We start from the raw sequence: 21,667 nt of genomic DNA, 5'->3' as shown, positions 1-21,667 counted from the left end.
GAGAGAGAGAGAGAGAGAGAGAGAGAGAGAGAGAGAGAGAGAGAGAGAGAGAAAGAAAGAAAGAAAGAAAGAAAGAAAGAAAGAAAGAAAGAAAGAAAGAAAGAAAGAGAAAGAAAGAAAGAAAGAAAGAAAGAAAGAAAGAAAGAAAGAAAGAAAGAAAGAAAGAAAGAAAGAAAGAAAGAAAGAAAGAAAGAAAGAAAGAAAGAAAGAAAGAAAGGAAAAGAAAAGGAAGGGAGGGAGGGAGGGAGGGAGGGAGGGAGGGAGGGAGGGAGGGAGGGAGGGAGGGAGGGAAAGAAAGAAAGTCATCTTATTTCAAACTAGAGACATGCTACCAGGAGCTCTACTTTTAATTCTTAGTCCCTAGAGCAGTGCCCGCGTGTCTTCATAAGTATGGGAAGGTTGTTCATATTAGTATTTGTCCCTGATTCCAAGCTGGGACTCAGAAATCAGACCAGCTCTTATATGTGTGATAACATGGATTAGGCATCTGTGGCGGCTCTGGAACTTCAGGCCTCACCTTCTCCCTCTCTGTGTGTATGATCTTTTAGGATCCACTCTTTCCTTCATTCCATATCTTCTTTCTTATTTATTAATTTGCTTTCTAATTAAGAATGTGTGCAAGAAAAACTGTAAAATCTACAAAACAAAAAAAATCAACAGTTTTGGGTTTTTTGTACTCTCCCTTTCATTTGATTTGCCTGTTTGACTCAATATGGAATTATAGGTTCAAAATAATTTTGCCCTGTAACGTTGATAGTATTTCTGAAAGAAAATCTCTGATGCCATTCTATGAAGTAGTATGTCAATAAGTATGTAGTATTAGGGGGAGGATTTCTGAAATTTACTGTAGTTAGTTTCCATGTTTTCAGCTCTACTTCTTACTAAATCCTTTGTTGAATGTGAGCCTTCCTCTGAGTCCAGATCCACTTTGGGATTCTAGTGGGTAGGCCAGATCCCTCCTCCACTGCAGTTGGTGTTTAAAAGTGGATTGCCTAGGTTCAAATTCTGGCTCTGACTTTTCTAGCTGTATAACCTTGGCCAAGTCACTTGTGCCTCTGTATTTTCACATGCATAATACTAGTATTTTAAGGATTATATGTACAAGTACTATTATTCTCGTGTTCTGCTTTTTAAGACATCTTGATTTTCATATTCCATTGGTTTACATACCTCTTTTGTTGATGTTCCCTCTCATGTTTATTTTTATATTATTCCTTTGCTTACTGAATTCTAGGTAACGAGAGAAAATAAATATGTGAGTTCAATCCTCCTTCTTAAATCAGAAGCCAGATCTGATTCTTAATTTTAGTAAATGTTCAGCAATTTAATAGTTTTAGTGTTATTTCTTTTAAAAATAATTTATATCCTTAAAAAATTATGTTTATATCTTTAGTATATTTTCCCAGTGATCAGATGACCCCGAGCCAGAATTAAACGAATTTTTTTCCTATGGATTCTTGGCAATAGTAGCAAAACTGGTTTAATGCTGGTCAGAATTTAAGTCTCTTTAAAGCATTAGAAGCAAAATGAAAAGAGCATCAGCATGTTAGAGAAAGCTTAGTGTTCTTTTTGTGTTATCTCAAGGTGAAAGAAAGTTAATAGTTTTACTGCATTTTGTGAAAGACTAGAAAATGAACCAGAATTAATACTGATGATCGCAATGATGATAGCATGCACAATTTCAAAACTGTCCAAATGTTTACTGGGCAATTAGTATACATCAAGTTACTGATTTTTCACAGTAGCTCTTCAAGGTAGGCATTTTTGTACCCATTTTACATATGAAGAAATCAAGGTCTAGAGTGCTTGATTAATTTGCTCATCGCCACACAGCCAGTAAAGGACAGAGCCTTCTGACACAAAGGCCTGTCTTCTACGACTATGTAGGGCCAATCTGGGACTTAGGGGCCTAGAGCATTGACTAACTTGCATTAATAAATGTCTATTACTGCGTCTTAGGTACTTTTGTTTCCCTTTTGCTATAGTTCCTCCTTCTGTTGCCATGGAGGTCAGTGCAACTATCCCTGGTAGCTAGTGTTTCCATATTCCATTCCCTTACAGCCCTTGCCACCAACTTTCTCATTAGAACCCTCTGCCCTCTTAGTGAACCCAGCTCCAAGTGAGCCCAGCTGGGGAATCCTCTTACCTCCCTTAGTGAGAGCAGGAGCCATGCTGTCCGTATTGCCAAAGTCAAGTAGAGTTTCTTGCAATACTAAACACTCAACTTTGAGTGTTGAAGAATAAATGAGTAGTGGTAAAAAAAAACAAAAACCAGATTGAGTTCCTAATGTAAAAGACAGAAGAATGACTGTTGCTTAGGCAGAGGGATTTACCAAGTAGAAACTGTAAGATATTTTCCTATAGAGATAATGTTAGAAATGGTAGTTAGGTCCTGCAATTCTGTTAATATCACTAAAACTGCAGTCCAACTAATTTTCAACTTACGTATTGTATGTGGGTTAATCTGGGAGCCCAACCACCATTTATTAAATGTTTCTATAAGAAAATGCTGTCTGAAGCACAAATAGCAGGATTATGAATGAATTTTTGGAAACAAACCATTGTAAATTGAAGTTAACTTCTAAAACCATTAACTTATTGGTCATCTTTGCTTATGTCTTCTCACTGACTAATAAAATTATAAAGAATATGAAATCAGAAACTATTTTCTATTACATAATATTATCACTATGCCCAACTCTTTATTCTTCTCTCTGCCGCTACCCCCATCTAGCATTCATTATGGTTCTTTATATGTAGTAGTTACTCAAAAACTTTTGCATACTGATTGATTTTTAACAAGACTATCACTCAGAACAAAGAATAGTATGTCCTGAGATACCTAGGGTTCTTGCTTCAATTTAGCTTTAATTTTGAATTACATAGCTTCTGGCTGCTATCTGGGGGTGAATATTCAAATACAGTAAAAATCAAAGAATTCCTGTGAAAGAAAAATGGAACTAGGAACATATGACCATTTGAGGAACAAAACAGGAATGTAGGATCAGGTATCATGGGGACCTGCTAAAGCGTGAAGAGCTATATACATTTCATCAGCAGAGAAATAAGTTGTTTTGTTCTGCTTACTGGATGTGTAGGACTTTCACAGGACGTGAAGGACTTTCCCTCTGTAAGCCTTTTATTCACCCTATCACCCCACCACCCATGTTTTTCTAAGTGTCCACTGTAGGCTAATCAGCAGAAAGAATGTGAAGATTTTTGCTGTCTTCAAGAAGAAACCAATGCTAATTAGGATGTTAAAGGCCGTGGCTAGGGAAGGAGGACCCATTCCACATTTGTTTTTCAGTATGGTGACCAAAAAATGCTTTTCACAAACTGCACCATTTTACTTTTTCAGGTGTAATTGTGTGGAACCCCATGATCCCAGCAACGACACACTAAAGGAATGGAGCGAGTCCAATATTTCTGCCTCTGACATAATTTGGGAGAACCTAACTGTGTCAGTAAGTGAAACACTGAAAAATAAGTCATATCTTGAATCGTATTACTGTTTGGTGGCTTTTGTTGACATTGTGAGTAAATTGTCACCACTAAGGTAAAATTTTTTGAATGCATACTACTATAAAAGTGATAGTTTTTTCTTAATTGTACTTGTTTCAGGTATTCATCAGTAAACTGGGGTTTTCTGTCATTAAGTTTTCCTAATAGTTAGTAGGCCTGCATTGCTCTAAAAACACATACACTAGTTTTAATAACTGAAAGCATATTAAGTAAGAATGGTGTTGACCTAAATGAAACCATATGGCAGAACTAAGTCAGCCTTCTGTGTAAAGAAGCCCGAGCGCTTCTACTTTACTCTGATACTGCTCCAGCTGTTCAGAATATGCTGAGAGTGAGGGGCTGGTTGTTAGTAGTTTAGTGTGAAAATTGCAGGCTTTGGGAAAAACAAAAGTCAATTTATTAACAAAATTCTGGCACCTCCCTCGGGAAGGGATTTCTTACTTCCATTTCCTTCTTATCTCCCACTCAGGAAAGAGGATGGCAACATGTTTTTCGCCTTAAATCCTGTACCTTTTAAAAACTTTTTTTTTTTTTTTTTTCTCATCTCTGCTTTGTGATTTTTTCTCTCACAGCCACGTTTCTCTCTTCTATGGAATCTATTCTAATGTTTGCGCACTTCCTTTTTCATCTGTACTTGCATCCTTTACTTCTGTTTAGTCAAAACTCATAGTTGGAAAAATTGAAAGTGCTCTGCTTTTAATAAATATTAAAAAAATCTGAGCCATGCCCTGGCCGGTGTGGCTCTGGGTTAAAGTGTTGGCCTGAGCGCCAAAGGGTCACAGGTTCGATTCCCCACCAAGGGCACGTTGGGTTCAGGTTGGTTCTGGGTGCTGGCCGGGCGAGTGCGGGAGGCAGCCCATTGATGTGCCTCCCTCACATTGATGTTTCTCTCTCTCTCCCCCTTCTTCCCTTCCACTTGCTCTAAAAAGCAATGGAAAAAATATCCTCGGGTAAGGATTAACAAAAATAAAAAATGAATAAAAATCTGAGTTGTCCTAGTTTCTTTTTTATTCTCCTCAGTTATGAACATGATGAGCCAAAGCTTCTTTCACTTTACCGACTTGTATAAGCTCAAATCCCATTATAACCATCAGCATAAAACTATATGAATTCTAGTTCCTTTATGAAACACATATCGTTTAGCAAGCGAGCCAGTTAGTGGAACAAATAAATCTTTTTTGTTGTACAAGTATTATAAAACTCCATATGTGATTTTTAAAAAAAGTTTTTATTGATTTCTAGAGAGGAAGAGAGAGGGAGAGAGAGAAATGTTGATCAGCTGCCTCCCGCAGGCGCCCCCAGGGGTGGAGGCCTGAAACCTGAGCACGTGCCCTGACCTGGAGCTGAGCCTCGACCCCCTGGCGCGTGGGACCACGCTCAAACAACTGAGCCGCACCGACCAGGGCTAAATGTGATTTTTTAAAAATTGAGGTATAATTGACATGTAACATTATATTAGTTTCAGGTGTACAACATAATGATTCAATATTTGTATATATTATGATGTGATGACCACAGTAAATCTAGTTAACATTTGTCAACCTACATAGTTACAGAATTTTTCGTGTGATGAGAACTTTTAAGGTCTACTCTCTTAGCAACTTTCAATTATAAACATGATTTTTGTAAGAACACTTGACCTATTGCCTGTTTTTGTCAATTTTCCCCATGAAATGTTTTCTTTAGAATCAACTTACCCTGTGTTTAAAATTTGATCTTGACCTATATTTAACTACCTTTATGCTTACCTTCATCATTCTCTCTGTAATAAGCCTTCACTTACTCTTGTTTTCTTCTGTTATAGTTAACGCTTATTCTCTTCTATTTTTTCCCCATAGAAATAGGGAACCATTAATACTACATCATGGTTGATCCATCCAGCAGTGTATCTTCCATTATATATTCTTTTTGTAAACAATAAGGATATTACTTCTAAAGAGTCTCTTTCTTGTGTTCTTCATCTTGGTGTTCCCTTCAATGCAGAAACCCAATAATCGCATCTTTAAATCATTTAACATGATAATTTACTCTATGTGTTTTATATTCTCTCAATAATCTAATGCTAAATAGTAATATTCATTCTATATAGTTGCAAATTCTGAATAATAGCCTTCTAAAAGACTCACAGAACAACTGATCTGGCTTGCCATGAGTTAATTTTAGATATTAGAAGTTTTAGAGTCCAGCAGAGTACAGTGAACAGTATTTTGCAGTCAACGCCTATCTAGCACTGTGTGTTTTTTAAACTTCTGTACTAGGTGTTACTATTCTGGCAGAAATTTTCATATTATTTTTCATTCATTAAAAGCAGTTTTTGCATTGAATAATTGCTAATCTTGACCAGAAATACCCTTTATCACCAAAGGGAATGCTACATAATGAAAAAATTTTGTAATTTTTAAGTCAATGAAGAGCATTAAAATTCTTTTGTCTTAATTTGTATACCAGTTTTGTTTTTATTTTTTTTTACAAAAGCATAATCGTAAGTATCATCAACTGTTGCTGGTTTTATCCCGTAAACTTTATCTTTTATATATTCCCATAAAAAAGTTTAGTGGATAAATTTTCTTTGTTCAAAGATTAGTGTGGCTTCACTCGTTTCAAATCAGTTAAACCTGAAAAGGAGAGGAAAATTAAGTGAGTTATCAGCTATTCAAAGTGTATATACATTTTTGGGGGGCACCCTATGTCCCCCCAAAAATGTGTACATACTTTGAATAATTATAAAGGCAGTGTTTGTACTTCAATTGCATTTTCAAACTTTTAGTAGCATTTTAGGATGAATTTCCTTTTTTCAAAGCTTCCTTTTCAGCCTGGCTGAAAAGAAAGAAACATCAACTGAGCTATCAGCTGTTAAAGTGTGTACACATGTTTTTGGGGCATCCTGTATATAAGAGGCAGGACACAAGTGCCAACTTTAAGTTCTTATTTTATCAAACTTGATTTTTACTAACTTCTACTTATAGAATTACTAATATTTAGAATGTGTTTGAAGAATAATTAGTGGAAATGAGTTTTTTTCATTTTATTTTGTAAGTGAAACCATGTGTCAGACTCATACTAAAAGAACAGGATTTAGATTTGATTTTCATTTCTATATTTCAGGATAGAGATGTAGAAGTGTGTGTGTTGGGGGTTGGGGGACAGTTAGTATAAACCAGAGAATAAGTGTAGAATTTAGTAGATTATAATTTTTTAAATGAACACATTGTCCCCCAAAAGGAAGAAAAAAGAAACTTCTCCTCAAATTTGCTTTAAATGAAAGTACCTAGGCAAGCTATTGGAAATTTATTATAGATTATAAAACAGTTAAACCATCCTTTGAAATGGCAAGTGGCAGCTATGTTCTTAAGAATTGAGAGCAAGACCCAGCCAAGGCCAAGGAACATTTTATATCTTCACAGAAGACTGAAGATAATCACAAATCTATAGATAATGAGTTTACAGTGGAGCTTGTAGCTCCTTTTTGTATTCAGCCTCTTAGCTTACCCGTTATTTTGCTTAGTAATTGCTCTACTATTATCTCTGAACACAGGCAAGAGAAGGAACTAAAAAATGCAAGGATTCTTTTTGGTATTTTATTTTTACAGAGTTTTGAGAAAAGGAAAATTAAAGCTATAATTAGGGCCCAGAGGATTTTTCTTTGGTTTTTCAATTAGCCAAGTTATTGTGCCCTGTATTAGCTTAACATGGATAACTGGAATTCAGCCTTAGCTAGCAAGGAAGGTATTTGCAGTTAGATTAGAAAAGGGGACAGAATTCTTTCAGATATTTATAAGGCGTACTAATAATATTTCTTAAGAATCCTGGCCTTAGGGGTAGTTGCCCCAACTAGTTTTACCGGTTGGTTGTTTATTTTTGAGTAAGTGTAGCTATCTGTGGTTTATTCTAGGATCTTTTGAAGGTATTTATTTTCTGTTATGCAAGGACTCCCGGGCCTGAGACATTGTTCAATGGGCAGGCTCTGTGTTGGCGATCAATCCTTCAGTCCATATGTTTCTTTAAGACCTCCCTGTGCCCCGGCACAATTCAGTTTCTGTTCAGGTCCAGAATAGTTCAAGGGCTGATGAGGTCACTGGTTCATTTAAACAATTATTTTATCTGTTTTAAAATAAAATAAATATGTTAGTAATCTAATCTTTAAAATAAGATAAAAGAATTTTAATTTCAAAATATTAATGTTTAAAACGCTCAGTTTTTTTCGGAGAAAGAAAATTTTTTTGACTTTGCTGCCACCTCATGGCTAAGGCAGTAATTAGAAATGATCCTTCAGGGGCTTATAAATATATACCAGGAAAAAAAGACCATGGAGAAGTCAGAGCTAATATGAGCTCTATTTTGCTCATGTAGCAACATTTTCTTCTCTGTTCTGTGATCTAAGTTGGGACCCAATCTTTGACTCATAATTTCATTTCAGTAATAATATATCACAGTTTTCTTCTTGCCTTTCTCATCGTTTTTAGTAGCTTTTGGACTAGACAATTTTACCAAATAATTGTTCTTCTTTAATAAGCAATAATTTTCCCACCATGGACACCATATTTGTATCACAGTTCTGCCACCACCAGCAACAAATTACTTAAAGTGTCTGATCCTAGTGATCACTCACTATCAAGTATGTCATACTTTCAATAAATATGCTGTTAGGAACTTAGTCACTATAAGGTTAAATACATATTGATTGGTAAATCAATTAGTTTTCTAGATTTAAATTGAATTTGAAAAAGACAAACATTTTAAGTGGTTCATGTTTAAATTTTACATACTATAAATCCTTGATATTGCTCACTACCTAACCTATACAGACAGAAGTTGTAAAGCGTAGTGTGAGAGCCATAGATGGAAAGCTTCAGCTTTTCCACTGCAGTTGACCTTCAGATGTTAGATTTCTGGAAGAACTGTGTCCATCTTTTCCTAACCGCCCCACTTGTTTCACTTCCTCTGGCAGGAATGCAGATCACTGCACGGAGAGTATGTTGGCCGAGCCTGTGGCCACGATCACCCATACGTCCCAGACGTTCTGTTTTGGTCAGTGATCCTGTTCTTTTCCACAGTTACTCTGTCAGCCACCCTGAAGCAGTTCAAGACTAGCCGCTATTTTCCAACTAAGGTACTCAGACTGCAATTTTCTTGATGAAAACATAAACCTACATAAAGCATCTAAGGAAGTCATCCATGCCTCAGGACAAGAGAAAGGGCAGGTGCTGTGATGAAAGGAGCCACTAAAAAGCGCTCGTGTGAGCAGGCCGCTGGGCCAAGAGTGGAGTTAGGTGAGAGCGGGAGGTGAAGGGAAAACACTTAGACAGGTGCTCATGACCTCCAGGCTTTTTCCCCTGACTTCAGATCCCGAAGATAAGCTCCCGCTTTCCCACCTCTGATTTTGGAAATTGAAAGCGCACACTGCATCAGTGATTGTCGCTTTCTTGCCCAGTGAGCAGTGGGAACCTCTTCCAGCCGGACAGATACCTCATTGGAGCCACTGTCACATTCTCTACCTGGGAAAGTCCCTTCAAAACCCATTGGAATATTATTCTCTTTTTCATTTTTAAAGTGTCAGTCCTTTCCCCTAACCCACCACGTTCGCATCGGCATATTTGGAAGGGAAAGTAAACAGAGACACAGCTTAGTTCAGTATTTAACACTGCAAAGTGACATCTATAACGTGCGACTCAGCCGATAAAAAAACAAGAAAAAAAAAACCCCTCAAGAAAACAAGCTTTTTAAGGATGAGCAGAAAATTATAATAAAAATTCCACCCTGGGAAAATGCTTCAAGAACTGTTTCTTCCACAGAAAACTTCTGTTTTTGTCACCTCCTTCCATAAGGTGGAAGACTTATTTCTTTCCCTAGAAAATTTAATTTGATTAAATTATGTTTGTGATTTGAAACAATAATCTTCTGCATCCTAATAAAGAAGCCAGGTCTTGTTGATAATTTTTATTAGGATTTAGGATTTTTTGCTTAAAGATGGCTTTATATATGAAAAATGGCTTTAAAACTGGCTCACATAGAATAACTTAAATTTGCCCACTCTATTGTGCACATTCCTTGCTGCCATACTTATATCCCAGGTAAACTAACTAAAATATTATGCTTCTTCAATAAAATTGATAATTTTATTTTATGGTACTTCAGGCTTATCCTATTAAAATGTTGCCTTTGTGAGGAAAAGTCCTAAAATTCAAAATTCTGGCCATGCAACCTTACTCTGTGCTATAAATATTCATGCACTTAGCTTCATAATAAACTTAGATTTTAAATAAATATTAAAAATAGCACAATCACCATTCTAGCTATCTCACAATGCCTCACTCTGGAAAGGTTGAATGTGTATCCATCTTAATGACAGAGTTACATAAATATACATTCAGGTTCTGACAGAGCTAATGATAATATTACAGTATGCATAAAATATAATGTTGTGATGTTATGTCATAAAGTGTTTATAAAGTGTGACTCTAGATTATGTTCCTGACTATTCCTGTCTATTTATAGTTTCTTCAAGTGACAAATGTCTATTATTTTTAGGTTCGATCCATAGTGAGTGACTTTGCTGTCTTTCTTACAATTCTGTGTATGGTTTTAATTGACTACGCGATTGGGATCCCATCTCCCAAACTACAAGTACCAAGTGTTTTCAAGGTGAAGTTATCGTATCATTTATTATTTACCTTTTCATCTCTGTAGACCTAATCTTCACTTAGATAATGGTTAGAACCTTAGACCTTGAGGTTTTCATGAAAATACAAAGAAATAAATTTAAATGAGACTAGATCACAATAGGAAAAAAAGATATAGATTAATAAAATGCCCATAGCATGACTAAAATTTTGGCCTAATATTTAAAAAAATAGGAACCCCAAAATAAGAACTTAGAGGCCACTTGAAAATATTTCCTGTCAATTTTTTCCAGTTGAAATATCTTCCTATAACACTCCTAAGAGATAAGGGAGCATTTTGAAACTAAGGGAAATGCATTATCTTGATGCAGAATTGCCCAGTGGATAAGACTTGAAAAATAAGTAAAAATAGGTCTGAAACAGAATTCTGACCATGTTACTGACTAAGATTGTGACCTTGGTCCAGTTACTTGAACTGCTCTGAGCCTTGGTTTTCTCATCTGTCAAACAGAGCTAGGAACTTCCTCATAGAATTATTGTCAGAAAGACTTCCTTTGGATTCATCTCAGGCACCAGCCATGTTTAGAACCCTTCCCTGAACCCTCGATGTCATCAAGTATCTTTTTGCTATTTTCAGATAATGGCCTGTGCATACATCTAAAATAAGAGTTACACACAATTGTCAACTGTAAATACAGATAAATTTGTAAATATAAATATATTTCAATATATATAGAAATAAATTTGCTGACTGGAAATGGTAAATATTATTTTATTTAATATAGGTATTAAGAGCACAGATTTTTGAGTGAGTCTGTCAGATTTCAAATCCTATTTCCAGCACTTACTAGCTTTAGGATCTTGGGCAATTTACTGGACCTCTGTGTCTCAGTTTTTTTATCTGTTGCCAAGGGCAAAATGAGTTAAAATAGTTAAAGCACTTAGAATGGTGCCTGTGCTTTATAAATGCTTTGTGAACATTAGTGTATTCATTATAGCTCACTTGGCATATCCGTTTATAAGTAGGGTTTTCCTGGTAGCATCTGTAAGATTTAATTTAAGTATTGATTAATCCAATTAATAACTGTGTGCATTCTTTTATTTTTCACAGCCCACCAGAGATGACCGTGGCTGGTTTGTTACACCTGTAGGCCCAAATCCATGGTGGACAGTAATAGCTGCGATTATTCCAGCTTTGCTGTGTACTATTTTAATTTTTATGGACCAACAGATTACAGCTGTCATCATCAACAGAAAAGAGCATAAGCTAAAGGTATATTTTAACATTAATTTTAATGTAAATTATTGTGACTTAAATGACATCAATTGATTCATTATACTTTATATTCTGTAGTTATTTATACAATGGAATATTAAAATAATGTCTTCATTTTTATTGTCTATATTCAGTATACTCTGTCTTACAATAAACTTAAAATTAATTTTTAGCTAATTAATTAATTAATAGCATTTGGCTGATCTTTTAACTCTGAAACCTTACCTCCAGGACTTAAAATAAAAACACTGCCTAAATTCTAACTTTCTTTACCATGTTTAACATATTTTAATGAAATAATCTATTCTGGTGAAGCACAGCTTTACCAATTTATCTTATATTGGGGATTTTTCTATTTTTTGATTTGAGCCTAAATATGTCTATTAGATTACATTCATTATTGGAACAAATTACATCTTCAGGTATTTCTTATTTTCTTTAGTTATTCCTCTGTCTATAATGCCTGTGACAACAAAACCCAGTTATAAATGTTACAGATTGTGACACCTTTGTTGAGTTTTGCAAATTTCAATGACTGTTCTTTTTTACAAAGAGAATAAATACAGATATATCTTATATCCTGACCCTGCCATTTTGCAACTGCAAATAATCAAAATTGTTCACTGGCACACAGTTTGCCTGAGATATGTAATGTGAGTACTATCACTTATAGGAATATGTTAAACCAAATCAAATCGTTGAAGGTTACAGATGATCTAAATCAAACCTTGTAAAAACAGAACATGCACAATCTTGTTTTGTTCTGGAATCATGTACACACTTTAAACTCTAAGAAAAGGTTCATTGTCGGAGCAACAGAAATCATGCTTTATAGGATTTATAAGTATGTTTGTTAGAAAGATTGAACTATTTGATGGGAAATAGTAAAAACATAAATGTAAGAAAGCACAATGATTTGTAATAAATCTTACTGAAAAGGAATTTTCTGTATATATTGGAGGAAATGTGTCTATCTTAAAGAGCATTCTTCATTTTTTTTTTTTTTTTGTAGAAAGTAACGTAAGAGTGCTGAAAACCTTTTTTGAAAGTTCATTCAATTTATTTGTTTTTGTCAAATAAAATCTTAGTTATTAAGGATACATTTTACAAAAATACCTCATAAAGTCTTAGAAACTAGGCCAGTGGTGTGCTGGTACATGTTTAACAACCAGTTCTCTGCATTTAAAAAAGAGAGAGATCTTGATTTATAATGTTTGCTGATTTCCATGGTATGAATACTCCCATCGCGGCCCATTTTATGCTACCAGTGTGACATCAATTGGCAGGAATATTTTTTGAAAATTAAACAATTGGCTCTGATAAACCTTTATGAGCTGATTCCCAAAACATTGCTGAACTATGCAATTCAATGTTGGAAACTTTGAAGCGTTTACAGCCCTCAAAACAAGGAATTCAGACCTCCAAGTTTAATAGCCTACTTATTTAATATCAATCATTTAAAAGTATTTGCTTTTAAAATATTAGCCTTCTGCAAAAGCAAATTCCACCACAACTTAATTATTAAAATTGCGTAGTTGACTAAATAGATCTATAAAATGAGTATAAGTACTTTACGTTGCATATTGTTAGTCTGCTACTCTCTAAGAAGTAGGAAAACATTTTTCCTAGACACCAGTTTATTTTTAAAACTGAAAACATAGTATTTCATTATTAAGTAATTTATGATTTTGGTTTAAAAAATTAGATAATATAGAGTTGAAATAAAAAAGTGGAAAACACTATCATTTCCTTACTTAGACATAAGATAGTTAATATTTTAATATATACCCAAATATATATTTTTATACTACATATGTTGCTTGCATTTTTCTCACATAAGAGCATTTATCATGGTAATCATCCCATGTCAACAATATAAATCTGCATTATCATTTTAAATGGCAGTATCCAAGGTGTCCCCAAAAATGTATACACACTTTGAATAATTACGAAGGCAGTGTTTATTAAAATATATTTCATTTTCTTTATTGTTATTTTTATTTTTTTAATTTCAAAATGTAATAGAATCTACATACAATTGTGTTTTAGAACACTCTCTATATATATTTCATTATATTATACATGCTTTAACTTGAACTCTTATTTTAAGAAGAAAATAAATTGTATAAGCATTGTTTCCCTTTCAAAGGAAAAAAAATTTTTCAGTCTTTATAATTAGACAGAAATTCCACAGTTTTTGCTGAAAAATTGTTCTTCTAAGGGTTATCAGCTAAGCTGGTGAAAGCAGTATTTTTTCTAAGTATTAATGGAATCATGTTAAACGAAATATGGAAGTAAGTGAAGATTTGCTGAGGGTGATGCTGTCTTGTGGCCATTCTCAATCGTTGCTCCTTCCCGGCCTCTCAACCTTATAAATCACACAGCACTACACTTCTTCTGTTCTTCATAAGCCTGTGGTAGGCCCTTGACATTCACAGTCTTTGCCAAACTCCAAATCAACAAATAAGATGTATTTTCTTCTTTATATTTCATGTAAAATAGCTAAAATGTAATAAAGCATAAAGCATTCTTTATGTGGTCTTTCAAGTACTTGCACTTACAGAATTAAATGTAGGACAAAAACATTTACTATTTTTGTCACTAAAATAAACTTGAGGCTATATTAATAAACTATTACATTATTTGTACATTACTTTTTTATTATACAAATAAATGACCATATAACCAAAGATTCATATTTTCACAACTTACCAGCTTGGATTTAGTTAACAATAGAGCAAATCTGCTTAATCAAAACTCTGCTGTGTTTCCCCAAAGAGGAGAAAGAGCGAGTCTCTCACGGCCACTATGCCTCATCTTGCTCGTCGGAGATAGACACTTGCAAAGCAAGTTCCTTGCAGTGAAGACGTATTTTATCTACAGTGAACACTTTTTTCTCTCTTTGGCCTATAACTTTTATCTTCCATAAGCTTTGGCATAGTGTGGTCTACTGCTGCTGATTTTCCTGTTAACAATATAAAAAAATCACCTTCTCAGAATAGTGTTTACCCAGAGTAACGGTTTGTTCTGAAGCCGTTCTCTCCTCCTGTTGCTTCCCTGAAATGTTTGCAGTCTCCTGGCTTGGACTTGAACCACATTGTCACGGAAAGACATGTGTTTCTTGAGTATATCCCCAGACCACAAGTTAACCACATTTTTAGCTTTTACTAATTTTTTTCTCTCACTTGAAAACCCATTTTTGCCTTGGGTGGAGCATTTTTAGAAGTAGTTCGATGAAGCATGTTTTGTAGTTTCTGTATCAAGCACCTGGTGGATTCCACGTCGTGTTATCCAAGCGTATCTGAGTCAACACCGTCTATCCAAGTCACCTTGGAATTCAGCTTTTCATTCCTTCTCTCTCCCAGACTTACAGTGTAGGTCTTTTCACTTTTTCTTTATCTCCACTGCCAAAACTAGTAGTTGTTTTTCTTTTAGAAGAATTTTTCATGCCACTAAAAATGGCTTTCGTTATTTTGTGAGTGTTACTGCATACACAGGAAAGCCGTGTTGGCCTGCAGAGGCCAGGCCCGGCTCACTGGCACAGTAACTTACGCCTCCCCCAGAATGAAGAAGCTCAAAATTAGCCAAACTCCAGCTCACTGTATTACCTCATGATCCTTTGAGTTGATCATGGTGGTCACATTGGAAGATATATAAATGTTGAATCACTATGTTGTGCACCTGAAACTAATATAATATTTTATGTCAACTATACTGTAGTTCAAAAATTTAAAAGCTGCAAAAATTTGAGAATGCCAATTATCATCTGTTTTGTATATAGATATAAATTGATACTCTAACATTTTTTACTTGTTCATTTCTTTCCAAGAGAAGTAGGATAGATATAGGTGAAATGAATCCCTTTGAAAAGCATTAAACACGTTCACTTAAAGAAAAAGAGTATTCCCTAAAAGTGGAAGGAGAGATATTATTTTACAGAAAAGAAAGTTTCTGTTCAGATACAACTGTGGGCTTTTCTGCATGTTTCTGTAGACAGTTCAGGCTTCTTTTGACATCATTTTTAATAAACAGCAATACAATCCCAGATCACTTGAGCAAATGAATGCGTTTGCAGCATTCACTTGGCACCACATTCTCTCGATGATTATGGCATTCGATATGTTCTTTTTTGCCCTCTTTGTCAGCCTGGTTCTTCATGTCAATCTATAGTCTTTTATGTGGTTAACTTGACAGATGCAGGAAATTGCTGCCAAGCTTTGAAATGAATTTTTTCAGCAGTGGCATCTGGGTATCAGATGGTCCTCTTGGCTGGCCTCTTGTCTTGCTGCATGTTGGTTTTAGTGGGGTCTGCTGTAGCATCACCTGTTGCTATGCTCCCTTTCCCTTCCATATGTCCATTTCCCGTGATCCGTGGATGGATGTGAGAATAAAAGCTCTGGTTCTGTCTTTATTTCAGAAAAAAATTCTACAGAAATATGTTAGAAGGTGCAGAGTTCTCTCTCTGACAAAAGGATACTTCCCTTTGGCTGGTGTGCTTATCAGCTAATAATTTGGTTACAAAGACCAAGTTTTTAAAGACAAACGAGAGGGAAGAAGCAGGATGATGATTAATTAGTGGAAGTGCCAGAACTGCTTTATTTCTTTGATTCACGTTAAGATGCTCCCATTGTTGTACAACATGATGGGGGGGTGGGGTGTATTTTTGCTTTTAGTATATAGTTGTACTTTACAAAGCTAGCTTTTTAAATTTAAAAAAGAAATAATTTCCTAGGGAAGCATTATTTGTCGCTTCCTGCAATCCAGAATCTTATTGTTTACATTTGTATCATATTTTTAAAAACACTAAGAGCCATAGGAAACTACTGTCATGAAGAAGTCCTTCTTCATGTTATTAAGCCATAGTGCACACGGGTCCTGGGAAAATCCAGGGTATGCAAGCTCAAGGCCCCATGTCCTCTGCCCTCTGATGTTTATCTCCTCGCTTCTAGCACCTCTTCCATTCTCTCTCAGCAGGACTGCAGATTTGCACAACCCCAGGGGGTACCCTTCACACTGTACTCCCTCAGAGGCAGGGGCTTCAGTAAGGCCTTCGCTGTTCTCTCCTCATTCCTCAGTTGTAGGACAGCACAGTCCTCTAACTGGTTAAGACATTGTCCTTTAAAGGGACCCAAATTTGAGTTTTATTCTATGCAACTACATCTTCCAAAATGTTCTGCAAAAGGACCCGAAGAACAAACTATGGCCCTGGTGCAGCTTATTCCTTCCTATGCCTTTTTGTTTAAGCAGATACCAGGGCGTTCCTCTTCCCACTCTCCAGCTCTTAGTAATGGAGATCTTTCCTGCATTGCTTGCAAAGAAAATCTTCTAGCATCATCTTCACAAGGGAAACTGAGTTTAGGCATTTTGGTGAACTGGAGCGATGCCCCAGCTAAGCTGACCCGAGGAAGAGTACCACTGAATTGGCGGCAGTGCACGAGGAAGAGGTGGTTGTGTGGATATCTCCCATTGTCTCTCTGTCATTCCTGCACTGTTATAATCTGGCAGGGATAGGCAGAAGGGAAAGGAAGGACAACAGACTTTAAGGGTGTTTTCTTAATAAAACAATTAACAAAGCAAAATAGCAGAAAAGAAACACTACCATGACAAATATGCACCAAATACTCAATATGTTTCACTCCAGGCTATATGAGCTTTCATATGAACTACAAACTGCTTACAGTTTGGTGAAACTGCCTGTAAGAAAAAAAACAACCCAAATTATTCTTCTAGAAGAACTGGTAATGTCTGCTCATGCTCATGTTCACAAATTTAACAGCGGTACTTATTTTTAAATTATACATATTAAATTTGATTCTAAAAGATGTTTCAGTGATGCATATTTGCTTTTTAAAAAGTCAATCTGTAACTTATTGATTGCTTATTGTGTGCCAGCGATTGTGCCAAAAACTATGGGAAATACTGAGAAATTATATGATAAGTTGCCTGCCTTTATGAAACATACTTTTATTGAGGATCCTTGAAACAAATGAGGACAAAAGAGAAATTTATTGTTCAACTGCTAGAATGTAGCGGTCTCTAACGTTTAATGGGTGTGTGCTATATGCCCATTATGGTTCTAAATGATTTGCAAAATTAAATAATGTAATTCTCACAACGACCCAATGAGGCGGCTCCTGTCATCACCACCACCATTTTTCAGATAGGGAAACAGAGGCACAAGAGGTTAAATGATCTACTCAGGGTCATTGGTTGAGCCAGTATTTGATTTCAGGCCACTTGTCTGCAGAAACTAAACCCTTAACTGCCTTGTTATACTACCTCTCACTAAGAGTGGGAATGTGAAGGAGGCCAAGCCCTTCGCTCCTTCTGAGGCCCCGCCCTGCCAGTTCCCCAGGGGTATGAGGGAGAGGTTGGCGCTGCTCTTCTCCAGTTTCAGCTTCTTTACAGACCTGACCTGACCACCCCCTCCAGGAGAGCGGTCCAGTTCCTCACGCTCCACATGCCCTTTGCATCCGGTTTCCTTTTTTACATTTCCTCACTGGTCCAAAAAGAGCACTTCAGTTTGCAATACCTGGAGGTCAGTGATAGTGGAGTAGGATCATGGAGGAGATAGAAAACACAAAAACTATGATTTTAAAGAGAAACTTAATTTTTCTACTGCTGAAACCGAAACAAATGGGAAATATATACGTATATATATATAAGGAAGCCTAGGTTCCATGATATTATTTTTCCCAGTGAAGGTCACCCATTGAAAGAAAAGAGGGCAATTGAAAATTGAGTGTCTGAGAAGAATTTGTCTTTAGGAGATCTGATATGAGAGGATACTTGGATATTGTCAGGAAGGGATTTCTGTTCACAATCAGGTCATTCTTAGTTCTGTCGTCACAGTCCTTACTTTGTTTTCTCCGCCTAATGCCTGATATACAATTGGCACTTAATAATTTTTTTTATGAATTAATAATGAGTGAGTTGTGAGTAATATTGTAAATTAACTTGCCCATTTAAGGAAACTATCGAAGTGACTGTATTTGATAACGACTTTACTTATCCAATAAAAGTAGCATGGAAACTAATATAACATTAACCTAGAAATACATGGAATCTGTTAAAGTATGTAGTAGACACTATAATCATAATTGCAATAGGAATATCTGCAACATTAAGTGAATTGTATAACTTTTTATCTTTATTTTGCATTTTACAATCAGTTGTATGAGACTCAAGACAGCATTTTCTTTCTAGTCTTACTGTTCCATGGTGGTTGTGTTATTTGTCTCTATAATAAATTCAGATCCCATGAGAATCCTCTTTTTTTTCTTTTTTTAACAGAAAGGTTGTGGATACCATCTGGACCTATTAATGGTGGCTGTCATGCTTGGTGTGTGCTCCATCATGGGCCTGCCGTGGTTTGTGGCTGCCACTGTCCTCTCCATCACTCATGTCAACAGCCTAAAACTGGAATCAGAATGTTCAGCTCCAGGAGAACAGCCCAAATTTCTTGGCATTCGGGAGCAAAGAGTTACCGGGCTTATGATTTTTATTCTTATGGGTTCATCAGTCTTTATGACCAGTATTCTGAAGGTAATAAAATCTGCCTTTATGCATTTGAGAGAAGGCAGAACATAATTTATTATTGTTTAGGAAATTTCACTTGAATCTAAACCATCAATTTGCAGATATATTATGGCACATGATGTAAGTGATGAATTTCTTTATCGTGTTTATATAACTCCCTAACTTAATGGGAGAAATTATGTGCTGTATTTTAAAATCTTTAAATACATAAAAATTTAGTCTGGCAAAGTAAAATTTGATGTGTAAATTATTACTATAATTTTGAAATGGTGACACAGTTGTGGGAAAGAGTCCCTCATTATTTCTGACTGACTTGTGACCTGAATGCACTACAGACCTACATGAAATAACGTTTTTATATATTTTTTGTCAATGAAAAGCTTTATTTGCAATTAACATTACCTAGTCTAAAATAGAGATACAGAAGTAAGCAATGTTATGGTCATGGCCACGTATACCATTTCATATGTTCCATAAAACTAATAACATAAGAGCATTAAAGAGTAATTATTATGTCATATAATTTTGGCAGATATTTCTAAGCTGTGTTACTTGTATTTTATTATAACTCAGTTTTCTATAATTTGAAAATTCTAGTTGAACTATTTAATCATTTACTTAAGTTTACTTGTATTTAATTATCTCATAAGTATATTTGCAAGAATTGGTTTATATGTTATATAAATAACTATAGAGATAGGATGATGCTGAGCTATCTCAAGAAAAAGAAACATTGAACAATCCACAATTTTACAAATATCTGGTATAATGTAGGAACAACTCGAAGTATTAGCTCCATTCTTCACCTTTAATCCAAATATCTTATTTGAACATAACTTGTGCCTTTTCTCCAATTATCCTTTCACAGTTTATCCCCATGCCAGTGCTGTATGGAGTGTTTCTTTATATGGGTGCTTCATCTCTAAAGGGAATTCAGGTAAAGTACTTACAGTAATACAGACACATCTATGATGACTTACCTTAAGGTCTATTGAAGCTAAGTGATGTGATAGTTAAGAAAATGATATTGTCTTATGAACAGGTTTTAGATCACAATTAATTTTTTAAAAAACTTGTCGGATTTACAAAAGTTAAAGATCCTCATCAGCATTTTAAGTTCATAATCTTAGCATACTTTTGTTTACCATAGCTATATTAAAATAAAGAAGGTTTAGATTTCACAGCCCTTTTAGAAAACTAATCATAGTACATTTCAAAATATATACCAGTACTTTTAATTTTTGATACTGTAATCATGGTTATGGATATCTATCCATGAGACTAGAAAAAAACTTTGTGCACAAAATACGTTCATGGTTACACATTCTTTCAAAATATTAGAAACAGTCCAGTTATCCAACATCTGTAAATAATTAAGTAATCCATGGTACACTCACTGAAAGGTGATAATTATGATGACAATAAAAGTAACGTGGTAGAAAGGCTTATGGCATAATGCAAAGTGAAAGAACAGGAAAAGAAGTTGTATCTACCATAGGTTTATAAAGCTACGAGTGTTGGTCAGATGAAAAAGGAAGGCGGAGAAATAAAAACGATTGGTTAAGACAGTGAGATCCTGGGTGATTTTTTTCTTTTATGTTTGTTTTTTAAATTGTTATTATTATAATTGTATTTATATAATTATTTTAAATATTAAGCTAAAAATAAAGTTATAAGGTAAGGCAGTTTCAAAGTATAAGGAAAGCCTTATTAATTGTTTAAAGAAGTATTTGTTAAAGAAATATAGTTCTTGTGTTAATTTTCTATTGCTGTGTAACAGATTACTATAAAATTTAGTGGCTTAAAACAACAAACATTTATTATCTCACAATCTCTGTGAGTCATGAATTTGGGAGCAGATTAGTGGTTCTGGCTCAAGATGTGTCACATGGTTACTGTCTGGATATGGACAAGGGCTGCAGTCATCTGAAGGTTTGAATAGGGCTGGGGGATCCTGTCTAAGATGGCTTATCACACAGCTGCAGGTGAGAGCCATCAGTTCCTGCCTGGCTATTGGTCGGAAGCCTCTGTTTGCCACATGAGCCTCTCCCTGGGTCACTCAAGTGTCCCCATGTCATGAAAATTAACTTCCATCAGAGTGAGCAATGAGAGAATGACAGGAAATGACTGTGCCCCTTGACTAGTTCTCCAAAGTTGCCCATGGTCAATTCTACTTTTTACTATTTGTTGGAAGCAAATCACCATGGCCAGCTTGCACACAAGGGGAAGGAAATTAGACTTCATCTCTTAAAAAGAAAAGTACTAAAGAATTTGTGGATACATTTGAAAACCACACTAGTGTTTTCTAAATCTTTATAGAGGCTGTTGGCAAATTGTTCCTGCTTTTGTTACTATAGTGGGTTGAATAGTGTTCCCCCAGAATGTGATCTTACTTGGAGTCTTTGCAGATGTAATTAGTTATGGATCTCAAGATGATCCCATCCTAAATTTAGGGTGAACTCTAAATCCAATCACTGGGGTCTTTATAACAAGAGGAGAATGGAGACACATGAAGATGGAGGCAGGGATGGGACTTTTGCTGCTATAGCCAAGAAACAGGAACCACCATCAGCTGGAAGAGGCAAGGAAATTTCTTCCTTACAGTTTTCAGAGGGAGCTTGGCGCAGCCAGCACCTTGATTTTGGCCTCCACAGCTGTGGGAGAATAAATTTGTATTATTTTAAGTCACTGAGTTGTGGTAATTTGTTAC

The 21,667-nt window shown here is 35.4% G+C and overlaps 1 protein-coding gene across 11 annotated transcripts in view; it reads left to right on the top strand.

The window, feature by feature from the left end:
• Positions 1-21,667, top strand: part of SLC4A10 (solute carrier family 4 member 10) — a 206,109-nt gene that overhangs the window by 160,284 nt on the left and 24,158 nt on the right. For all 11 annotated transcript variants that reach the window (XM_081143043.1, XM_081143037.1, XM_081143041.1 and 8 more), the window contains 6 exons: positions 3,359-3,464; positions 8,471-8,632; positions 10,051-10,164; positions 11,254-11,415; positions 18,712-18,963; positions 19,826-19,894. In XM_081143043.1, coding sequence (XP_080999169.1) covers positions 3,359-3,464; positions 8,471-8,632; positions 10,051-10,164; positions 11,254-11,415; positions 18,712-18,963; positions 19,826-19,894 — 865 coding nt within the window. The remainder of the gene's footprint in view (positions 1-3,358; positions 3,465-8,470; positions 8,633-10,050; positions 10,165-11,253; positions 11,416-18,711; positions 18,964-19,825; positions 19,895-21,667) is intronic.

This window comes from Miniopterus schreibersii (assembly GCF_964146895.1).
Source record: "Miniopterus schreibersii genome assembly, chromosome: 7".
In the NCBI taxonomy this organism is placed as follows: domain Eukaryota; kingdom Metazoa; phylum Chordata; class Mammalia; order Chiroptera; family Miniopteridae; genus Miniopterus; species Miniopterus schreibersii.
The sequence above is the reverse complement of the archived record's forward strand: the minus strand, read 5'-3'. Positions and strand labels throughout refer to the sequence as shown.